Raw genomic sequence first — 19,469 nt, 5'->3', positions numbered from 1 at the left:
TAAGATCAATAGTTCAGGCAATTAATTTTAATCTCCTGGCCTAAGCAGAATGCTCTTCTATTTTACTTTAAGGCATGTAGAATGTAGTAGTTGTAGGCTACTATCCTAAACCTATTGGTCTCTTAGACTGCAGTGAATGACAAAACCAGTAAGTTAGTCTAACAGTCACATAACTGTGATCATTAGAGTTACAACTGTCAAAGCTGAAATCCAAATAGAAAATGTGGTGCAGTAACTTCAAACTGCCATTCAGACACTTCATCTTGTTCACAGCCCCTGTGGCCTATACCAGTTGTAACAAGCTGAGAGATGGCTTGCTGCACTCATCCTCTCTGCAGAGAAATGTGACTGCAGTCACTCTTAGAAGAGGTAATCTCTATGACCTGCCAATGAATAGGCCACTTATTTATAAGCATTCTATCTTTTCAAGTGATGCTGCTGTACATCCGCTTTAAACAAGAAGGATTTCCTTTTCTGATATGGAATGTATTAACTTTGATGACTCTGCACAGGCAGCCAGGCCCATATAAAGCAGAGGAGGAAATTTCCCCACCCAGTTTTCCCTCCCTTCCTCTACCATACATGGAGAGGCTCTTGAATGCTAGGAACTAAAAATAGTCCAGCAGATAAGTTTAAATTAAGATATTTTGAAGCACTTCTAGCACTGACACAGTGTGATAGCAAGTTAGGAATAGACTGCTGTCCTGGTATGTCTATCCTATTTCCAGTTGTGAGAAAGGCTGAGCCTTTTGTCCTGTGAGATGGTTTAGGATGGGAGTGAAAATACAGTGCACCTCAGGTGGCTGAGAAGAAGCAACCCTGGCTACAGATGGATCCCAAGCTTCTGAAGGTGGGGTGAGAAGAGAAGGACACTGGAAGCTATGGGGAACCAAAAAACCTCACTTGCAATTACTTGTGACAACTATTGTCTGATTCTCTTTGCCACAAGCTCCTGCTTTCTGTTAAACTCCTGAAACTGATTTCGATTTTTTAATTTGTATTTTCTGACTTTCTGTCTCTTTCTTTTGTTCTTCACTGTGCAAGTTGCACATAAATCATCTCAGGAAGGGACTTTGCTTGGCCCTTTACAGTGATGACAAGCTGAGGGCCTAAAGATCCCCAGTTTCCCCAGGGATTAATCACCTCTAAGAAGAGCAATTTACATTTTTAGTGGGAAGGAAACGAATTCATACTTTTTTTCCCTACAGATTAGGCAAAATACTGGCTGTTCACAAACATAACTGATTGATAGTTCATTTAAAATGTGGCAGAGTCCCTGTTTGCTGGCTGCTCTCTCATCCCACTGGGCAAAACACCAGGGTGCATAGAAGCCACTGGGTAGTGATGCAGACTGAAAAAACGTAAGTTTTTTACTTGTAGGGCAAGTTCCCCTGCATTTGAGTGATGTGTGGCCCCCCACAGCGCCCCAGTAGTCTTATTTGAATGGGTTTTAAGCAGGCACATCCAAGTCATGTGTCCTGTGGAGAACTGGGATGACATACATGCTTATCCCACAGGTTGAAAAAAATGAGCCAATACCAATGTGCAAATAGATCATGAACTTTGGAAGGAGAGAGGCCCAAACCTCATTGCAGGGGCTGTTGGCTCTCTAATGAGCTCTAAGACCTTGTGTCTTTGCTGGGAAAGAAAAAGCACAGCTCAGCAGCTAATGACATGCAGGACATCATAAGGTGGCACCATCAGCTGCTGCCACATCCTGATCTTGAGCTGTTGGTACTTGCCACCACACTCTGTTCTGCTCCTGGAGTCAAAGCCCTGCTTAGCATAAATAAGGGGGCTCCATTTGCTCCCGTGTTACTGTGATGCAAAGCAGGTGTCAATCAGCAGCATCACCTCCATCAATTACCACGTGATTTATATCCTCTAAGCAAAAGCAGGGAAAGCAGTTGTACTTCCTAGGTGTTGGTGGAGCTTCTGCGAAAAATTTCATGTACTGGAAAAATGTTTATCAGATGAAAATTAAGAGAAAATTCCTCAGTAACAACCAGAACATAAAGACTGATCACCCATCCTGGTACAACTGGGAAAGGTGGTGAGGGAATACAGAAAGCAGTTCGTCATTTCATTGATGATCTTGAGGACAATATAGAGTCAGCACAGATCAGATTTTCTAACACCATCAAAAACAAAGGAAAATCATACAGGAAAGGGGAGACAGGGGAGCTGAATCTACTGGCCTATAATCCAGAAAGCTCTGAGCTCTGGAGCACACACAATGACTACAAAAGTCTATAAAAGTTCTAGAGATAGGAAATAAAGAACAAACCTATAGAAAACCCCAAGAGCTGACAGCTGTAGCAGTATTACTGAAATCCTTGCAGGGCAATAGAGCAGTGAAGAATGTCAGTTGTTACTCTTGGTGGTGTGCAAAAGAATTATTATGTGTCTTTGTTCTTTTTCTGGGGTTTCAGTTATTCATACTCATGTAGAGGTTTGATGTTTCTATATACTCATCTAGAAATAATGTACCTGCAATTCTGTTTTCTTGAGGTGCAGGGACAAGTGGGAAAGGGAGACAGTCTCTGGAGCTTAAAAATGACAGTGAAAAGTTAGAAAGAATTTAAACAAAGGACAAGAGAAATACCCCAAAACTGAAGTGAACATCAGAGCAGACATAACAAAGTAGTACAGGAAGGCTGTGGAAGAAAGAATAAGGAACCATCCAGGGAACAGTCCCAACAAAACAAAAAGCAGTTTTTCACATTCTTATGGTGCAGTGGTGGGAGTTGAAGAAGGCTGTGGCAGGGCAAGGAGGGTGTGTTAGTAGGTGCACTGGGAATATATTTAGATAGTGCTTCAAAAGGCAGCCATCTGCTTAGGAATTCACTGGCCCTTAAATGTCTCCTGCCTGTATATCAATACTTAGGCTCTCACAGCTGATAGTCCAAGTCACTTTCTGGAGCTAACTCAGGTTTTAAAACCCTGCCTAACTTCTAAACCATGATTTCACATTCCTGTTCAGCAAAACCCAGGAGTGTCTGTGTCCCAGAGTAGGCCACTGTGCTGTACGTATTGTAAAGGAAAGGCAGAGGAACAGAGCTTTAAATGCTGCTGTCTCCATGGGAGCCTAGAGCAGCAGTAGGAGCTGGAGCAATGACATCCTTGCAAAGGCTACACCTTTCTGGCAAGAGATGCTCTACCATTTTCTCCCATGCTAGTCCATAGCTTCTCTGCAAGCAGCCTCCCATGGGGCCAGTGCAGCTCAGCAGTCCCCTATCCTCCAGCTGTGTTTATACCCCTGTTTATCATATAGGTGCTCTTTAGCTCTATTCACCACATAATGAACTCCTTCCATCCCTCTTCCTTACTTGTTTCCTTCCCTCACAGTCACTAGCTTCCGAACTGGACTTTTGTTTTAATGGCTGCTGTGCTCCAGTATGATCAGGATGTAGTATTTTGCCTTCTCATTTACTGACAAGATCTCTAATGCAAGAAAAGATGATGTCAGTTACCATCCCTGGCAGAGTAACTCCTACAGAAGGACACCCATGGCCAAACATAAACCAAAAAGAGGGTGAGCAGTGAAGGAGTAATAGGAGAATAAAATATTACCTCAGTCTGCTTCTGGGAACCCTAATTCCAGCTGGCAATATTGTTGCATCATGTCCTGCCATGGGATATTATCTTGCCATCAGAAATGCTCTGAATTAAATACATAGCTTTTCTGGGATCCCTCTGTACTGATGTCGTCCATGGAAATAAGTCTTGATGTAAAGCAATTGCTCTTCTGCTGCTGGGACTATCAGGTGGCAGGGAGCAGCTGAACATGCCTTTCTCAACATTCAACTCATGCTTGTACATTATTCAAAGGGGGGAAAGATAACTTCATCTTCAGAGTGGCTGAAATTGCTGATTTCTTTCCTGTCCTAAGGAAAATGAGAGCTAAAGTCTTGGAAGAAATAGAACAAGGCATCAGGTGCACTGCCCAGCAGAGCAAGACATAAGGGACCCAACTGAGCCTCCCATCTTAACAGTGGAAGGAGCACTAGGACTGAAGGAAGAACCTAGGTTGGAAAGTTACCTCTATAGAACTCTTTAGGCAGAACAGATAAAAGAATATTTAGCGCAAGAAAAAGAGAAAATAGAGGTTTAATAATTGCCTTGCAGTATTATATGTCCTGGGTAAAATGTCTAGCATTTGAAGCAGAGGATCAGAAGTTGGAATCCACATGTTTTCTTTCTGATTCAGTCTAGTTGTCACTGTTTGACACGATGTAGAAGTGTGGATTCACAGCACACACTAGAACGAGTTGTTAGGAAAAGGGTTTTTATTTTCTGAATTTTTCAGTTTTTATAGGGTCTTATGTTAGAGGTTTAACATGATTGGTTAAGGGAACACTACCTCTTGTCCCATTGTTGGGACAAGAGAAAAACACACTATCTGCAGCTATACACAACTGTTTTGAGAAAGTAAAATGGTTTACAAATGTTGTCCTTGATCGAGAGAGCTCCCAAGAAACTTCCCCTTGGAAACAGATCAGCTACTGACAGGCTGTAATTCTCTCAGGCTCTGAGAAAATCAGGTCCACAGTCTAGTAACTTTTCTGTGTCTTTGTTTTCCATTCTGCCACTTTTTTAAAGTCACTTTTTTAAAGATCCGCTTTATTTCCAGGCTCAGAGAAATGTAAAGCAGTCAGTTATACGACACACTGAGGTACATATATGAAAATCAGTGTATGATTACTTTGGTTTTAATATTACTAGATAGATCAAAACTGTGAAATCAGTTTTGTTCTGCCCCCATGTTTGGGCTTGAAATACTTCATGTGTAGCAGAAACTAGGAAAGATATTTACAATTAAGGTCACTTCAGGTCTATCACCCATATACTACACTACATCTTTCAGTACTTTATTCCACATGGAAAGGTCTTGACAATCAGGGATGGCACTACAAGGACCTGCTTCAAGAGCTGATTTACCAGCTGTCCTTGCTGGCAACCCTCCACTTCCAGCACCTAAAAAATTATAAATTCTACCTGAACTCACCAGCTGCTGCCAGACATGGGCATCCTTGCTGGAGTGAGTGCCTGCAGATAAAGTTTATGTAGAAGAGTCCCTCCCTGAGCTGGATAGGGTGAAAGAAATAAATCAGTTACTGAGAAGTCTCTTTTGGACTATGCTGTCTGCAAATTATCTCTCATCATCCTTAATTGTATAATACTGCATGCCTCTGGACACTCTACACTGCCATGGAAAGCTGAACTGAAGAGAGGGCTCCTTGGGAGCCTCTTGAAATGAGGGTTCTGTGCTTAACACACAGGTAGCGAAGGAGAAAACTAAGCTGCCATAAGATCTCTGGAAAGCCAGAGAAATTTAACCTCCAAGTTCTTTCCTGACACCATTATGTCTCCTGAGTCCTCTAATCCCGAAGTGTTGAAGAAACCAATGACATCCATCCTTTTTCCAGCATGCAGAGGTACTAGAGCACATCTGGTGAATGGCTGCAGCCTCTGTGAGTGACTCCCAGACCCCAGACTCCTTCTCTTATCTGTTTCTTAGGATGTCTTGGGTGAGGTAGACCCCAGTGCCAAAGCTGCAGCAGAAAGCTCTGGTCTCTGCAGGTCTGATTTGACTAGTGCTCCTTTGTAAGCTGGAGGAACTAACCCACCTGACATTTACAGGAATCAGGCTTTTGGAAGGAGAATCCAGCACAAGGAAAAGGCATGGGTGAATGGCAGTTTAGAGGACTTACTGGCCTGCTTGGCTTTCTCTGTATACGTGGTGGTTAGGTCTTCATCAATCGGATGTTCCACTGGCCCCACCATGGGGATGAGATGGCGTTCCGCTCGGATAGCTTTGGTGGCATGGGGCAGGAGCATTGCCTCTGGAGAGGGCTCCCGTCCCTCTGTTGACGGTGGCCGCAACTGTCCCTCGCTGTCTGAGAATGGAGTGTCTGTGCGACTGCCAGGCAGGCAGACAATCTCCCTCTTGGCCACCCTGTTGGAGCTGGCCAGCTCTGCTCCCCCCTGTGCAGCAGCCTCCGGCATGCTCTCGTAGCCACTCTGTTCAGACAGGGACACCTCATCCTGAGGTGCGTCTGCCCTGCTGGTGGTGCTCTCAGGTGGGGAGCGTGGGCTCTTCTTGCGAGCCCGGCGGTGCTTCTCCTGTGCCACATTGTCAGCATCGCTGTCTGTCTCACCATAGTAGGCCTCGCTGTCTGGTGGGGACGTGAGGCTCTCCAGGTGCCTCTGCGACCTCCATGGCTGTGAGGGCTGTGTGGTGGCTGGAGCTCCTGCTGGTTCAGAGCTCAGTAACTGTGCCGGGGGGCTGAGCACAGACGATGGAGAGAGCACCTGCTGCCCTGGAGAAGGGGAACGCTGGAGCCTCGGGCCAGTCTGGTCCCCACCAACTATCCTGTGGGGAGAAGGAAAAGTGGTGAGCGAGGTCTGGTTTGTGTAGCTAAACTGGAAGGAAACCCTGGTGTGAGAGAGGGCTATGGATTGGGACAGTGTTAAAGATGTTTTTCAGGTGGTACAGACACCCAGAACAGACTTGTCCCTGACATCAACTACGTGCTCTCATTCTGATTTTCTGCTTCACAGCTCTATGGAAACCAGGTGTTAAACACTCAAAAATCAGAATGCCCTAAAACCATGAAAATCTACCAAGCTTAATCAGCTCCCCAGGCATTTCTCCTGGAGATATGAATTCCTGCATAGCAAGCATTCCCCAGGACATACCCTTTCAGCTGGCGGCTTGTCAGCAGAGAATGACTGGAGCTCAGCTATCCCACTGCACTCCAGCTGCTCCTGCAGCTGAGACTGTCAGATCTGCAGATCCTGGCACCCCCAAACCACTTTAGTTCAGACTGAGCTCCCAAGAAGTCCTCTGACCTCCTGCCCCCTGTTTCCTCTGACTTCTACATGGGAGTAAATAGCAAATCCTCAAGATGTAAAGGCCCAAGGGTTTTTTGGGGATAGGACTGTGGTATCCGGTGGTAGGAGACCTCTATAATATTTAGCCTGCTCACTGTGGGACTGCTTCACAAGCTAATTATCAATACCTGGGTATGGGCCACCATATGCAGTTATGCTGGCCATAATCCATGGTGGCATTTGCCTTTGGCTTAGACATAGCAATTTCAAACCTCTAAGACATCTGGAAGGATGACTGGAGTAGGTGCTGGGCAGACTGGGGCAGTCAACCCTACTGCTGACTTCCAGAGGTAAGGAGAGTTGGCTGTGCTGACAGGAAAAGAGCCCATTCTGTCTTCCCTCTCCTCAAGAGTGAGTCTGGATTTCAATAGCAGCTTGACTCCAGCCCACACAGATGGAGCTGGGAACTTGCTTCTTGTCTTGTCAGACTCACCAGGGTTTATAAGAGTTATAAAGGAGTCCTAAATATTTGCTTTCTGAACACGCATATCATGAAGCCAGGCAGACAGCATTGCCTCTGTAAAGCTGTGGAACTCATGACTTGGATCCCAATTCTAAACTGTGAAAAATTATATTTATATCAAATGCTTTTGTGGAAGTTAAGAATTTCTCTGGCAGTTTATTTTTTAATACTATTTGCCATTATGAAATCTCACTGGGGAACAACCTCAACATTTCACAAGCAAAACAGAACAGTTCCTCCTCTTCTTTAAACACTTGACCAGGTAACTGAACAGCCAGTAACTGCTTGTAAGCCAGTTTCTCTTGTTCTGTACTGTCAGGTCTCTGGGAGACTGTCAGTGTCTCTCCTTTCCTCTTTTTCTGAAATACACATACTCCAGAGTCATCCAGCTACCTCTCCTTTCTGAACAGGAATGATTGGTGTTTTCTCTGGGCAGGTAAAGATTAAGTGGGAATAGACATGTGATCAAGAAAGCAACATTTGGTGATTTCTCCACTACTCCAAATGGGGCCAACTGATTACATTATTTCCAAACCATCCAGAGTTGGCTCCATCCAGAGGGCTGCAAGAAGCCTGCCTTTTTCACTTTGTTGTGACAAAGTCAAATGTGTGTTTCAAATTGAATTCAAAGTGTGCTGATTTTGACCGATTAGAATTTGCCCAGGCACCTGCTGGCTACAGATAGGTTCCAACAGTGTGAGATAAGGCCTTGGCAAGGGACCAGGAGCTATTCTGGACACCTTGCATAGAACTTACTCATCCCACTTAATCACAGCTAGGGTATAGAGCAAGCACATCAGAAGGCACCGGCACTTTCTCTGAAGCCAAGGGGAAGATCTTGCATGCTCAGGCTTTCCTTCTCTGAGCACTGCCCACCTCTGCTCCTGCTTTATGGACGACAGCAACCAGCATGGCTGTCCCTCCCTACTGCTCACAGTGCTCTCCCTGTCATTTCAAGGCTGTAGAAGATAACATCTCCCAGCCCCATTCACCAGGGCCTGATTTTCTGAGGGTGACTTCTGTTTAGGCAGTAGCATGGACTGCTTAGGACCTCACAAAGCTTTGCTGCCTTCATTTATAGGATTATTCATTTATAGCTTGGGCGGCTATAAATGAATAATCAGCAGGCACTGATGCACCAGGTTAACTTAGCACAGGAGGATGAGGAACGTTACTGACACTACTTTTTGTCCATAAATTTAGTCTGATCTCCAGTATTCTCTTGAACTAGAGACCAGCAGAGATATTTCTTCCCATAAAAAGGGGGCTTAGTCACACACCTCTAATCTTTGTGGAAGTCAGTATACAGACTGTTGGACCACAACAGCCCACTATAAGACAGGGCAAAACATTGAGAAGTCCACATGTTAGGACATGGGTAAGTCCTCCTAGTACACCTTGCACTGTGATGAAACCAAAGGCTTCCTGCCTGCCTTGTTTTTGCTGGATGTGGACAGCTTCTGTACTGGATGAAACCACCCTACTGCCTGCACTGTCACAGCACTGGCACTTGGGAGCAGGTTACCTTTTCACGCGGATGTTGAGCATGCCATTGGAGGAATCGATGATCTGCATGGCATTAGCATGGGACAGGCCAGCACATGACTTCCCATTGATAGATACTAGAACATCATTTTCCCACAGGCCTCCACGGCACGCTTTGCTTCTCTTTCGAATCTGAAAAAGCAGGAGAGAGGATAAGGATGAAGGGAAGAACAAAAGCTATTTAGTTCAGTTGTTTGTCTCTTGCTGGCCCTTCTATTGCTCCATTCCTCACAGAATAAAATAAGGCCTAAGACAACTGTGCTGACAGAGTGGAGCACTAATCCTCTTGAATGAGCCCTGGCTGTGCCTTTTGGCCTCTGTTCCTGTTAATTCCAAGAACCACTCTGCTGAGCATAGGCCTGACCTGATCACCAACCCTGTTCAAGTTCTTTAGTGCAGATGAAAGACTCAAGAATATCTACATGCTCTTCTCCTCTTGTTCCCTGTCTCCTTGGTTAGGGAGTCTGTGTTTCAGAGAGGGAATAGACTATGCCTGCACATGACCATGTGTCCTTCTGCACGCCCCTACTGTACTTCCTTGGTATGATCCCTGACTCAGGCAGAGCCTCTGCAAGTACCATCCTCAGGGAAGCTGACACTGGGGAGAGGTGGCAGTTCTGAGGCATATTCTGTTGTTAAGCGTTCCTGCTCCAATGGCTTTGGTCAGTGTATTTCTGGACATCTGCATCAGGCCGTATGGTGTCCTGTTACACAAGTGTAAACTTGGAATAAATCTTTAGCCTTAACAGGAGTTGTGCAAGATATGCATTGCTATATCTGAGAAGGGAGTCGGAGTCACTGGTTCCAGGCAAGCTCCTAGATCTGGCCTCTCATGGCCATCTTGCACCAAGTGTTCCCTCTCCCTTTCATTCAATTATCCATCAGTTAAACTTCTTACCAACTCAGCCTAGCCTTTCTGCTGGGATAAGCAAGCAAGAAAACCAAATGCCCACTCAGCCAAAAACCACAGACCTCTCCCATATAGGCAAGTAGTGGGGATAGTCTTGTAGGACATCTTAGCACCCATAATGTACTCATTTTGCACATAATAGCAAGGTAAAATCAGTGGGTCAGAGCAAGTCAGGACCAAGGTAGTATTACATTCTATTTGTAGATTCTTCTAGAATATTTCTTCAGATCTTGCAGTTAAATGAAAGACAAATCAGTGCACAGCTGTTTAGGAGAGGGTGCAGTGAACAGACTGTCAGATCCCTGCAGAGAAGTAATACTCAACAGGGCACCTTTGCCCATATCTCACAGCCTTGCTGCTTGAGCTACCAGACTCACCTATAACACCACAGAGCTACTTTGCCCACAGTCCCATGGCAGCTTCAGGAAAGAGAAGTGAATGTGGGAGGATTCCTGCTCTGTCATTGTTCTTGCAGGAGCAGTAGAGGAGCAGGAGATGGGAGAGCTGGAGCCCTAAGGAAGTCCCATGGCATGATTGGCTGGTCTTAGGGCCCAGGACCCCTGCACCCATGGGGTGTGTGAGTGCCTTGGGTTTGACCCTGCTGGCCTGTGTTGAGCAGACAAGAGCAACACTCCTCCCAGGCCAGCCTGTCAGCAGGACTGAGAGGTGTTGGGGAAGAAGATGGAAAGAGGAGGGTTATGCTTCAAGTTGTTTTTGTGCTCACTGGTACTTTATCACTCTGTAGCCTTTCCAACTTGACCCCAAATCTTGCCTGCATGCTTAAAATAGGGACTGTCTCATCCCAGCTGCCACATCCATCAGCCTCTGTCATTTTAGTCCTTTATCTCCCTCCTTGTTAATATAAGCCTGGAATGAGCATGTGTAGGTTTGTAATGAACTACTGCTGAAGAACCACTGTTACAGTATAAATGCTACTTCCTGATACTTCCTCCAGATGCAGCTGTCAACTGAGAAGGTAAAGACACATTTTCCAGTGCTGTTTGCTGACATAGCAACTAATGAAAATAGTTATGAAGCTTAAAAGAGGTTAAAGGAGGGTTTCCCAGTATTCCCCAAAAGTCCAATTGCTGCTCCATAGCCAAGTACTGGATGGGAAGATACTTGCTGAGTATCTCTCCCAGTTGTGAAGCAAGGGGACTGGGGGTTAAAGTCTGTCAGCCAGTGCTCAGAGCATTCCTCACATCCTATGGTATTCCTCCCTGCTCACTGAAACCAAGGATGTAAGCTGGTGACCAGCCAGAAAAACAGCAGTAAACTTCCTCAGTACTTCAAGTCTTTGTGAACCTTTTGTTTGGGGTTCTCAGGCAGGAAGGATCAGGCTGTGCTCCCAACACTGCCTGATGCTGTTTCAGGTACCTTTATAGCAGAGAAGGTTGGTGGGACTCAAGCAGGTCATGTGGACTGATAATCATGAGCAGGCAATGCATTTTTCTCATGGTTAGTGAGGATGCTGGGTTTGGCTTGGTCTGTGCTCAAATTTCACTGAACTTCAAAGCACATGCACTAAAGCAACTATTGGTACTTCAGAGCTCTACAATCCGAGAGGAATTTTTCCATGTCTCCATTCCTTTCTGGGAAAATAGGACCAGGTCTCTTCCAGTGCAGGAAGAGACCTATACAGTCTGAAAATAGCATGTGTCTGGCTCAGTCTTCCACCGATTTATAAACACTCTCTGGAAGTTTATGAATTTGCTTTCTGGGATCAGAGGGAAATGAACAGCTTCATTTTTACACTGAACCCCCACCCCACTGCATTTGCCAGGGAGGAAGGCAAAGGGGTTAAACATAGAAGATGATTGTGCAGAGAAAGATGGACAGGACAGGACTTAATCCACAGCCACGACATCAGGGTGCAGTGTGATGGAGGCTGCAGAGCCTCTGGACATAGACCAACACAAGCCTGCCAGTTTTTATGTGACTGCCAGCTCTGTGCTGTAGAGAATTTAATGACAAACCATAACCTGCTCATCCTGAGTACAGCGAGGGCAGCACCGAGCCTTTGAGGCCCCAGGCCAGGGTGGCTGCCCAGTCCAAAAGCCAGGCTCCCTGCCCATCCTGAAGGTCAGGCTGCCCTCAGGATCAGCCACTTGCTCCTCCTGTCCAAAAGATGCCCTCTCCTGGGCACCCAGTGAGCCACATGAAGTGTCACTAACAAGAAGTTTCTTCTTAAGCTGCAGAAAGCTTGGAAGGTGTCACCCAACAGCTGTTCCGAAGAGGTGGGAAAAGTTGGAAAAAGTGGTGTTTCAAAGAGAAAACTTCTCTGCTTTCTGTAACATATACCTGGAGAGCTTTCTTGTGCAAATGAGAAGCAGCACTGATAGACTCTGACAAGTGGTCAGCGTTGGCCCCAGACCTGGCCTTGGGGATTGCACTGTCCGACCTTCTAGCACATACTGGCAAAGACTGACCTCTACTTTTGTGTGAGCAGCCCTAAAAATTCTGTGAGCCTCTTGTAACTGGCTGTTAGAGTTTCCATTCCATGCCTCAGTGATAACACTCTCCCATGCCATACTCATGTAAAGGTATGTCCTGTTTAGATTTCAGATGGGTTTAGGAAATCCCAGTTTCAGAATCTTAGGGATTTATGTTACCAGAAATACAAATCAATGTGAAAAACTGGAACACATTTACTCAGAAAATTGTCCATGTCCCTGCTCTCTCAGCAGGAGATCTGGAGCAACAAAAGAGCACTTGTCAGAGAGGTTTGGGTGTCTGCAGTAGCTATGTACATGTACATACACACACGTTTTCTTTCATTACTTTGCTTCTTCCCATTGATCATGTTCAGTCTGACAGAAGGGAAAGAACAGAGGCAGCGGATACAAAAAAAAAAAAAAAAAAAAGAAAAAGAGTAAGGCAATAACTGAGGAGGAAAGGAATAAGAAAAGGTGTTGAAAGGAAGTTCAGTGCTAGGAGGGGCCAGGAAGACCAGGGCTGAGATCAGGCTTTAACAGTACAGTACAAGTTTCCTTGTACAGCCCTAGGCAGACAAAAGAACATGCTGACTGTTGACATGTCTTGGGGAATTCAGCCTAGCTTTCAGGAACAGAATGCAAGAGAGGAGGGGTCAGATGCAACTTGGCAGCATCTGTCCTTCAGCAGGGACTATATTTAGATAGTGGTATGTAGGGGCTGAACACATGCTGGGATGTTAAGAATAGAGTAATCCCGATAGTAACTTAGTGGCTTCACATCTTGCCTCAGTACAGCCCAGGGAACCTGTCCTGAAACTTCGCAACCACTCTCCCTGCCGGCCAGTACCACTTCTTCGTAATGAAGTAGGCTGTGGATAAATAGAAGTGGTTTGCAATGTAGCCTCATGTCATCCATCTCTCCCCTTGCCTCCCCAAGCCACCTCCCACTTCCTCTCACTGGGAGAGCTCAGCCTATAAGGTAGGAAGATAAAATTTATTATCAGTCGTCACCTACTCTCCTGCAATCTTTTCAGCAGAAACCTAGCAGCCTCAGTCCAAGACAGAGTTTTATGCTGAATACAATCCATCTTCCCACCCAATGCGTCTCCACTCTGCACCTCTCAACACATAGCCGTCCCCTTCCCCGAGAAGCTACAATGCCATGGGGTCCAACACTCCAAACAATCTGGCAGTGTTTAAATTTCATTCCCAGACTTATGTGAAATGCAATCCTGTCACAGGTTTCTCATGGAGAGGTAAGAAATTACTTTTATGGTATAAAGCATTACCAAAATGGAATGACAAAAATGAATGGCAAAAGCCAATCAGCATGTGGGTCTGCTCCTCCCAGAACTTCCTGCTCAGCTGAACCACAAACAGAGCAGTTGCTAGACGCAAAAGCAGAAACAAACACCCTGCATCTCTTCTTTCTGAAAATGTGTATTTATATAATTTTGGTTATTGGGCCAGTTTGGCTTTTGTCCAGGGCCAGTATTTACTCTTTTTTGTGCAAGGAAGAATACTCCTGTGACTGGAGCAAGGAGGTGGCTAGAGTGGGATTCAGAAGACCTGGATTATTTTTTGTGTGACCTAGGATAAAACACTCAGACTGTGAGCAATAAAAGGCAGGAGCCTGAAACCAAGCCCTTTTTCAACAGTCTTTCTTTATCTCAGTTGCTCACCTGAACACAGAGATCCTGTGAGATATTTTCTCTACACCTTATCTATGAAGTAGCAAATAACATCACATCCTCATGTCAATGCCATGTTTTTATTGGAAGCAATTTTACAGGAGAATATCTGCTATAATTACACTAAGCATTACAACTGCACAGGAAGTTAGTTCCAGTAATTTCCTGATGAAACATCATATTCCTTCTTAAGAGGTAATACCTGAGGACTTGCCTCCTGGTAAAGTAGGTCCAGTGTCTCTGCAGACCTACTTCACAGGCCATCCATGGTGAAGCTTAATTCAAGTGAAGCATAATTTCTTATATAAAGAAAGAGGGAAGAGAATACATACTTTGTGGAATGGACACAGCAAGGGAGAGTGATGAAAAGACGTATCTTAAGTGGCAGGACAGACTTGGGTTCCTTCTGGGCAAGGGATTTAGCAATGAGAGCTGGTAGTGGAAGAGGATGCTAGTGCTGGTCAGTTAGCTAAGTACATGTCAGAATACTGTAAAATATGTTACTGCCTAGAGTGTACTGCTGCAGGAATGAGAGAACGAATTTGTATGTGCACTAGATTTAATTCTGACTTGTACCGGGGGATACAAGCTGATATAAAACAACCTTAATCAGGGATTGTTAGTTTTCTCTCTCTGTTGGTTTTCTCTTACTGAAATGAAGTGCCTTAAACTGAGTTTTTTGTTGTGGTTATACAAGAGAGGGAAGAGAAAAACAACCTCAAACCACTTTCTTTTTCTAAGTAAAAAATTTAGCACAGGTGTCATTGTGGGGAGCAAGTTTCTAGCCAGAGGTGGCCCCAGGTAGATAAAAAGAGGTTTTATCACCTTAATTATTTGTTACTTGATGGCAGATTAGCTGAAAAGTGATTGAAATGTAATATCAATGACAAAGAATAATGCTACATGTACCAGAATAGATACTAATATTATTTGATAAACATTTTACCCTCAACAGAGTAAGCAGCAGGATAACAGGTGTTTTTTATATGAAGCAAGTATTCAGAAGGAACAGATATGTTTGTCAAAAATCTGTAACGGGTCGCACATTTAGGAGCTGTGGGAAAAACAACTAAATGTTCAGAAAAAACATGCTTATATGTGTCCCATGTAAGACCTTTTCCTAGAGGCTCAGCCTGGCTCCTGTGCCATAAAAAATTTTAGAATCTTTTATGGCACCTAATGGACTTGAAGCTAATAAGCAAATCTAGGAACTAAAATGTCTTTTTGCAGGTACAGGCACTGAACTGGGACAGAAGGAGGGAAAGACTCTTGAACACAGGACAGAGTTATCCAGAGATATGGCTTCAGTCCTTCAGAACAAGGTGTTCCCAGCCTTTGCACTGAATGGTGATACTGTGCTCGAAGGGGCCGTGAGCATTTGCAAGCCCTGAATAAAAACCCTTGTCAAAACAGAAGGCTCTTTTCAGCTGCTACTAATTGTTAAGCAGCAACAGTATTCATGCTGAGAGAGGACAAATAAGAAGACATACCTGCTATTATTTTGATAGAATGAGGGTCACTTTTGTTTGCAAAAAAATATTGAACACAGCATTCATAATATTGCAAGAGTGGGTTGCTGCACCAGAAGACAGCACTCACTAACCCAAAGGCAGCCTCTCAGCAATAGTCTGAGGAGGATAAGCACCGTTGCTCTGCGGCAGCAAGGACAGGATCAGCCACAAGTATGGATTAGAGAAGTACCCCATTCACCTGAGGGATCTAGGGCACTTAGGTACAGAGAGCTTCCCGTGCCTTGCGACATCTTTGTAGACATCTTGTAGGTATGAATGTACAGAAATCAGGCTCAGCCTCCCCACATATATTCAGTAGTTCTAGTCAGTAGCAGGCTGATTAATGTCAGCGAATGAACCTGAGCTCTGGACCACAACTATTGTAGCATTAAACTGTTGAAATGATCCTTGGCACATCTTTGGCTCAGATTGACTGTTACTGTCCAGAACAATTCCCAGGCACAGTTTGGGAGCTAGAACAGACCATTTCCAGAGCCACTGCCTGTGGGCATGTGGCCATTTTGTTTGGAAGAATAGAAAATGTTAATTGCTGGGCTTCATTACACTCTGTAACAGCTGGCATATGAGCCAGAGAATGGTCCCAGGTATATTTAATGCACCAGGTATAGATGGAGCATGTACAGTTTCACTGCAACTTCTCATCAAGAGATTCTTCCAGGTCCTCGGAAAGTTCCACTGGTGCCACAACATGTGCTCCCTCATTAGCAGCCAAGTGTAGCACCTGCCTAAGAGCCAACAGGCCATAAAATATGTCCAGGAGCACTCCCAAAGCAGCTTCAGGCATGCCAAAACCAGTATTAGTGACTGCTACAGAGTAGCAGTGCATTTTTTGGTGTGACAGTAAACATTTGCGAAAACAGAAAAAGAACAGGCTGACCCCTGAAAAGCGGAGAAGATGCTTTCAAATCTAGAAGCCATCAAACCTATTTGGGTTAGAGCTGGCACCTCCTGCAGGAATAATGTCACATGACCAAAGGAGAATGACACAGAGCAGCCAGGCTGTGTGTCACAGGGAGCAGGGACATGGCAAACAGGCAGCGAAGATACCTTGCAGAGGAGATAATAGAAACAGTTATCAGCAGAGAACCATACAGGAAAAAGTAGGAATATGTGGGAAAGAGCTAAAAAGGAGGTTGTGATGAACTGCTCTTAGCAAAACAATTTTTTGTTTTAGAACCAATAAAATCTTGTGTTACAGCTTCCCCTAACACTACTACAGAGTATTTGTACAGAACAGCCAACTGAAAGGAGTCTCTTGAGCTCCAGGGCCAATCCTCTGTACTTTTCAGAGGCCATGTTTTTTACTCTGGTCCATAAACTGACTCAAAAGATTTTCAATTCTTTTTCTAGTTTGGAATGTCATTGCTGAACCTTCCTAGTTAGTTGCTCTGTGCTGTCAATGCTGTCACCTATATTTCCCAGATCCAGCTGCAACAGGTATTTGCTCAACATCTATTTGTAAATTGCAGTCACCTCTTTCAATATTTTGCTAGGTGAAAGAAGCCTTCTCTCCTCCCCTCTTTTTCTATGGCTGCTCTACCCTACATTTATTTTCCTTGAAAGGTGCTGATTCTGTAAGTATGGTATTTCCAGTGAATTCCCCCTTGTGCATTAGACAACAATATCAATGCCTTCATATCTCTGTTAGACATGTCTCCCTGAGGCTCATTTGTATACATTTGCCTTTTTTTTTTTTCAGAGATTAAAAATTTTGCTGGCTTATTATTGGTGATGCACTAATATGCCCAGGTCCTTTGCTTCTACTATCAGTACCAGCTGTAAAGACTCAGTTTCTTCTGTCATGTCAGTATTACTTGTACTTGGGCTGGAGGTAGAAGCACCTTCCTTACTTTTTATAGAAAGTAACTGTGGTTTCCCCTCATTGAATAATTGAATTGTTTTGCAGCAGGATCCCTAAAGGCAGGTTTGCATGCACTTGCATCATCCTGTCCTGTTCATCTTGATAAAAATTATTTCCATAATATAATTTCATGTTAGGTTTCTACTTTAGTTGATTAATGGCATTAGTGCTTACAGCTTTTCTCAGACTAGCTATTTTACATTTTGTTTTGTTTTGAAAGCATTTGATGCACATATCCTTGCTGCAAAGAAATCCTCCAGGAACCTGACGGTATTGTTCTCTTTTACTCTCTTTTCAGAATGGGTAAGCCTTCTCATCAGTTACAGCTACATCTGAGGACCATGAACTTTCCCTCAGCCTTTCTAAAATAAAATATTGCCATCTATGGATCCTTTTTCCTTCTTGTGTTTATGTTTGCTCTCCTGCTTTCCCAGACACTTAAAAGTTTTCGTGTGTTTGTTTTTTGGTCTCACTCCCTACTCTTCCAGTATCTGTTTTTATGAGCTGAATTACTAATGGTATGCTTTTCAAATACACATCAATATGGTAGTCTTCAGATTCACATTAGGCAATTTTAGTACCTGGACACTGCAAATTATTGTATTGGTGGAACAAAAGAGTCAGTATGTGCTCTTGTAGACAAGTTTAAGATGAAAGGAATAGGAATTTGCAGTTACAGATCTGGAACCATATAATTAATTGGTGTTAATGCTAGCATTTCAATCTTTCTTGTTTTACTTAAATTCGTGCTTTTTCCTCAGTATCCACTGGGCACTGCTGGAAGAAGCAATGTTCTGATCCCAAGGCAGGCACATCTTGTTTGGCTCCGTAAGTTTACTTGAACACAGAATTAGTTATCATTAGAATCATCATCTTGTTCCACCCCTCCTGCCATGGGCAGGGACACCTTTCACTAGACCAGGCTGCTCAGAGCCCCATCCAACCTGGCCTTGAACACTTCCAGGAATGGGTCACCCACAGCATCTCTGGGCAACCTATTCCAGTGCCTCACTACATCTAATCTAAATCTCTTTTAGTTTAAGATAATTCCCCCTTATCCTATCACTATCTATCCATTGAAAACATTTCTCTCCCTCTTTTTTATAATTTCCCTTCAGATACTGGAAGGCCACAATGAGGTCTCCCCAGAGCCTTTTCTTTTCCAGGCTGAACAATCCCAAGTCTTTCAACCTGTCTTCACAGGAGAGATGCTCCATCCATTGGATCACCTAGATCCTCTAGACCCTAGGAAGTCCACGTCTTTCCCGCACTGAGGATCCCAGAGGTTAATGCAGTGCTCCACGTGGGCAGAGGGGCAGAATCACCTCCCTCCACCTGCTGGCCACTCCTCTTTTGATGAAGCTCAGGATGCTGTTGGCCTTCTGGGCTGTCAGGGCACACAATGGGCTCATGACAAGTTATGTACAACCCAAGAGACTGTCCACAAGTATGTAATTCCAGCATCTTTCTCCAGGTGTGTCCCTGAACCCATAACCCACAGGAAGTTAATGAATGGCACAGAAGCTCTGTGGCAGCTGGATCCGGCATGTGAAGACACAGCTGCTTTTCTGTGTCTTTGTGTCAGCTGGACTGAGGTTTAGAATTGACCCCTTGCTGGGAGAAGCAGTTTAAACTACAGCTGTACATTCTTTTCATTTGTAGAAAAATGGGTTCACACCCCACTTCCAACATCTTCATGTACTTTATTTTGTTATAGCCAGTTGAATACTTTGCACTAAAAAACAGTTTCAAATGCATGTATTCACTGTACATTTCAAGTTAACTGCAATTTGAAAAAAGCCAATAATTTAAGCCATCCTTGTGAACACCTTATGAGAGAACAACCAATTTGAGGCCCACCAATGGGAAGGGAAGGGAAGGGAAGGGAAGGGAAGGGAAGGGAAGGGAAGGGAAGGGAAGGGAAGGGAAGGGAAGGGAAGGGAAGGGAAGGGAAGGGAAGGGAAGGGAAGGGAAGGGAAGGGAAGGGAAGGGAAGGGAAGGGAAGGGAAGGGAAGGGAAGGGAAGGGAAGGGAAGGGAAGGGAAGGGAAGGGAAGGGAAGGGAAGGGAAGGGAAGGGAAGGGAAGGGAAGGGAAGGGAAGGGAAGGGAAGGGAAGGGAAGGTGAAGGGAAGGGAA

General features: G+C 44.6%; 1 protein-coding gene and 1 long non-coding RNA gene across 3 annotated transcripts in view; one reads left to right on the top strand and one right to left on the bottom strand.

Annotated features, from left to right (window-relative positions):
- Positions 1 to 19,469, bottom strand: part of SYNPO2L (synaptopodin 2 like) — a 38,887-nt gene that overhangs the window by 15,913 nt on the left and 3,505 nt on the right. Inside the window, exons 2-3 of the mRNA XM_058841235.1 lie at positions 8,886 to 9,037; positions 5,715 to 6,376 (exon numbers count right to left, since the gene is read on the bottom strand). Of these exons, the coding sequence (XP_058697218.1) occupies positions 5,715 to 6,376; positions 8,886 to 9,037 (814 nt within the window). The remainder of the gene's footprint in view (positions 1 to 5,714; positions 6,377 to 8,885; positions 9,038 to 19,469) is intronic.
- LOC131580236 (uncharacterized) lies at positions 10,683 to 17,722 on the top strand. 2 transcript variants are annotated; one of them, XR_009277834.1, is made up of 4 exons: positions 10,683 to 10,791; positions 16,967 to 17,047; positions 17,173 to 17,276; positions 17,633 to 17,722. It is a non-coding gene; the product is annotated as an uncharacterized LOC131580236 (long non-coding RNA). The 2 variants fall into 2 exon arrangements; XR_009277835.1 differs by lacking the exon at positions 17,173 to 17,276 and having other exon boundaries at positions 17,633 to 17,719.

This window comes from Poecile atricapillus, chromosome 6 (genome assembly GCF_030490865.1).
Source record: "Poecile atricapillus isolate bPoeAtr1 chromosome 6, bPoeAtr1.hap1, whole genome shotgun sequence".
Classification (NCBI taxonomy): Eukaryota; Metazoa; Chordata; class Aves; order Passeriformes; family Paridae; genus Poecile; species Poecile atricapillus.
Note: the sequence above shows the minus strand (reverse complement) of the source record. Positions and strands in the feature narration are given on the sequence as shown.